This window comes from Charadrius vociferus, unplaced genomic scaffold (assembly GCF_000708025.1).
Source record: "Charadrius vociferus isolate BGI_N301 unplaced genomic scaffold, ASM70802v2 scaffold413, whole genome shotgun sequence".
NCBI classification, from domain to species: domain Eukaryota; kingdom Metazoa; phylum Chordata; class Aves; order Charadriiformes; family Charadriidae; genus Charadrius; species Charadrius vociferus.
The window spans coordinates 564,892-567,488 of NW_009647738.1; the positions used below are offsets into that span (position 1 = coordinate 564,892).

General features: G+C 64.1%; 1 protein-coding gene across 1 annotated transcript in view; it reads left to right on the plus strand.

The window, feature by feature from the left end:
* The window catches only part of SUN2 (Sad1 and UNC84 domain containing 2), a 9,425-nt gene that overhangs the window by 3,317 nt on the left and 3,511 nt on the right, over positions 1–2,597 (plus strand). Inside the window, exons 2-9 of the mRNA XM_009881883.1 lie at positions 19–191; positions 363–497; positions 695–790; positions 988–1,081; positions 1,303–1,373; positions 1,634–1,758; positions 2,116–2,337; positions 2,422–2,499. Of these exons, the coding sequence (XP_009880185.1) occupies positions 19–191; positions 363–497; positions 695–790; positions 988–1,081; positions 1,303–1,373; positions 1,634–1,758; positions 2,116–2,337; positions 2,422–2,499 (994 nt within the window). The remainder of the gene's footprint in view (positions 1–18; positions 192–362; positions 498–694; positions 791–987; positions 1,082–1,302; positions 1,374–1,633; positions 1,759–2,115; positions 2,338–2,421; positions 2,500–2,597) is intronic.

The window sequence follows — 2,597 nt, forward strand, 5'->3', positions numbered from 1 at the left end:
CGTTCTCGCCCCTGGCAGGATGACCAGGAGGAAATCGAGCAGCACGAAGCGCCTCTCTCCCGCCCCCAGCACCCAAACCTCCTACTACAGCGAGTCCGTGATGAGCGAGTCCTACCTGGGGGGCAGCCGGGGCCTGGCCGCCCTGGGCAGCTCCATGCTGGATGATCCTCTGGACAGCGGCACCTACTGGGGTGAGCCCACCCTCCCCCCCATCTTCCCTGCTGTGGGGAGCTCCCTGGGCAGAGGGGGTGGGCTGGGCACAGGGGGTGGGATGGTTTTGGGGCAGCCCCAGCCTGGCTGACTGGGTTGCCCCCCTGCAGTGGTGGGTGGTTTCTCAAGGGGGGACTATGTTTTGGGGGCAGGTGGAGAGCTCTCCACCAGGAGGAGAAGAGGGACGGGGGACACCGAGTCCAGTAAGATTAATGGGCTGCTGGAGAGCAAGACGTACGACACCTACGCCTCCTCATCTGGGTACTCCTCAGAAGACGACTATGGCGGTAGGGATGCACCAGCCTCTCCATGGTGGTAGGGATGCTGGGGGAGCCCAGAGGGACCCGCTCAGGGCCTGGCTGTGCCCCGGATGCTCCCAGCCCCCATTTTGCATGCCACCCCCCATCCAAAGTCTTCACCCTCGATGACATGCGGAGATACAGGTTCTGCTTGGTGACTTACTGCCTTGCTTCTTCCTTTCCAGGTCACTTTTACTCAGGCCAGAGTAGCTCCAGGTCGGGGCTGAGGAGCGCAGCCTCCCGGGTGGGCTCCTTCCTCTGGCAGGTGCTCACCTCCCCGGGTGAGTGGAGGGCTGGTGGGGGTGGGGAAGGTTTCTAGCAGCACCCTTCTTCCCTGCCAGCGTCTCCACTCCTGTGTGGAGTCTGTGCTGTTCCCTGATCGGATGGAGGGTCTTTATCCCCCTGTGGAAGCATCCTCAGGGGCAGAGGGGATATCTCTGCCAGGACCCCACCTGAGGCTCGGTTTGTCTCCCGGCAGTTCAGTTCATGGGATGGCTGTTCTCGGGGCTGGCAGCTGCCTGGAACCGCCTCACCGGCACGGCTCCCCGCCTGAGCAGAGTTCCCCTCTCCAGGTGAGCGTGGTGGCAGGACACCGGGATGGGGGAGGCATGGGGAAAACCTGCAGGACCCCAGAGAGGGGGATGCCCCGAAGAGCCCAGCACGTGTGGGGTGTGGGCGTCCTGTGCCGAAGCCCAGCTGGGTTTTGCTTTCCCTCTGGCCCCCATCCAGAGGAGCGCTGTGGTGGGGTAAGGTGGCCGCAGTCCTACAGGAGCCTTTCTCCTCTGTGTTCCAGGCGCTACCCATGGGTGAAGAGGTCCCTGCTTCTGCTGCTGCTCCTCCTGCTCCTCACTGCTGCCGCCTACGGTGAGTTGGCCCGGCTCGGTCCGTTCTCCTGAGATGTGGGGCAGTGCGGAGCATCCCACTGCCATACCCAGGGGATGGGATGGCCCCGAGCTGAGTCCCTCTGGCTCCTGCTACCCTGGTTCATCTGCACCCCTGTGTTGGGGGCCTCCTGGTAACCCCAGGTGATGCTGGTGGCTGAACCTCTGCATGTCCACCCTGTGCCCTGCTGTGGCCCATTACCAGCCTGCTGTTTTAACCATCCCGTCTCCCTGCATGCCCAGGAGCTTGGTACTTCTACCCGTATGGGCTGTCGACACTCAGCCTCCCTGCCTTCCCGTGGTGGGGAGCTGGAAAGCTTTCCTCCTCTGACGTGCCTGCAGCAGGGGACCTGACCGCCCTGGACCAGGTAAGCCTCGGCAAAGGTGTGGTGGTGGCCTGGGTGGGTGACTTGCAGGGAGAGCCAGGACAGTATGGTCCATGGCTGAAGGAGCCCTTCCAGGGGAGGAGGAAGTGGTGGAAGAAGGGGCAGATGGTGGAAATGGCTTCTCCAGCTTGTGGCTATCTCGCTGTCCGGGTGTCCCGGGGTGGTGCAGGGGGAACATCTGCCCCGTCTTGAGAAGCAGCAGGTGAATAAGATGCCACTGACTCTGGGGACCGGGTGGTCTGGGTCCCCTTTCACAGGGGTCCCTGTGGAGCGGGCAGCCCACGGGGGGTCTGCACCTCCCCGGGGTGTCTGCATTGGATTCTGCCTTTGCTGCTACAGGGGGAGCACCGGCTCCTGGCTCGCTTCCAGGCCCTGGAGAAGCGCTTCAAGGCGCTGGAGGCCGAGGTGTCACAGTGGGAGCTGCGGCGGGGGGCGGCAGCGGTGTCAGCAGGGGGGGAGCCACCCCCGGGGGACGTCCTGGCACTGCTGGAGCAGCTGGTGAGCCGCCGGGACACAGGGCTGAGGGAGCATCTCCTCACCGACGTGACCAGCCACCTCCAGGTGAGGGGCGTGGGGGGAATGTGGGGAGATGGGGGGGCATGCAGGGCTGGGCTCTGATGTTCTCCCGTGTTCCTCACCCTGCAGGGTGAGCTGGATGCCCTGCGAGCCCAAGTGCAGAGGGATTTAGACGGGCGCCTGGGGAAGATGGCACAAGCTTCTCAGGTACGGGGATGAGTGTGTGGTGGTACCCAGGTGGGACATCCTCACCACCGGCATCACAGGTCTCACCACTTCCCCTTCTTCTGGCAGGAGGCGGAAGA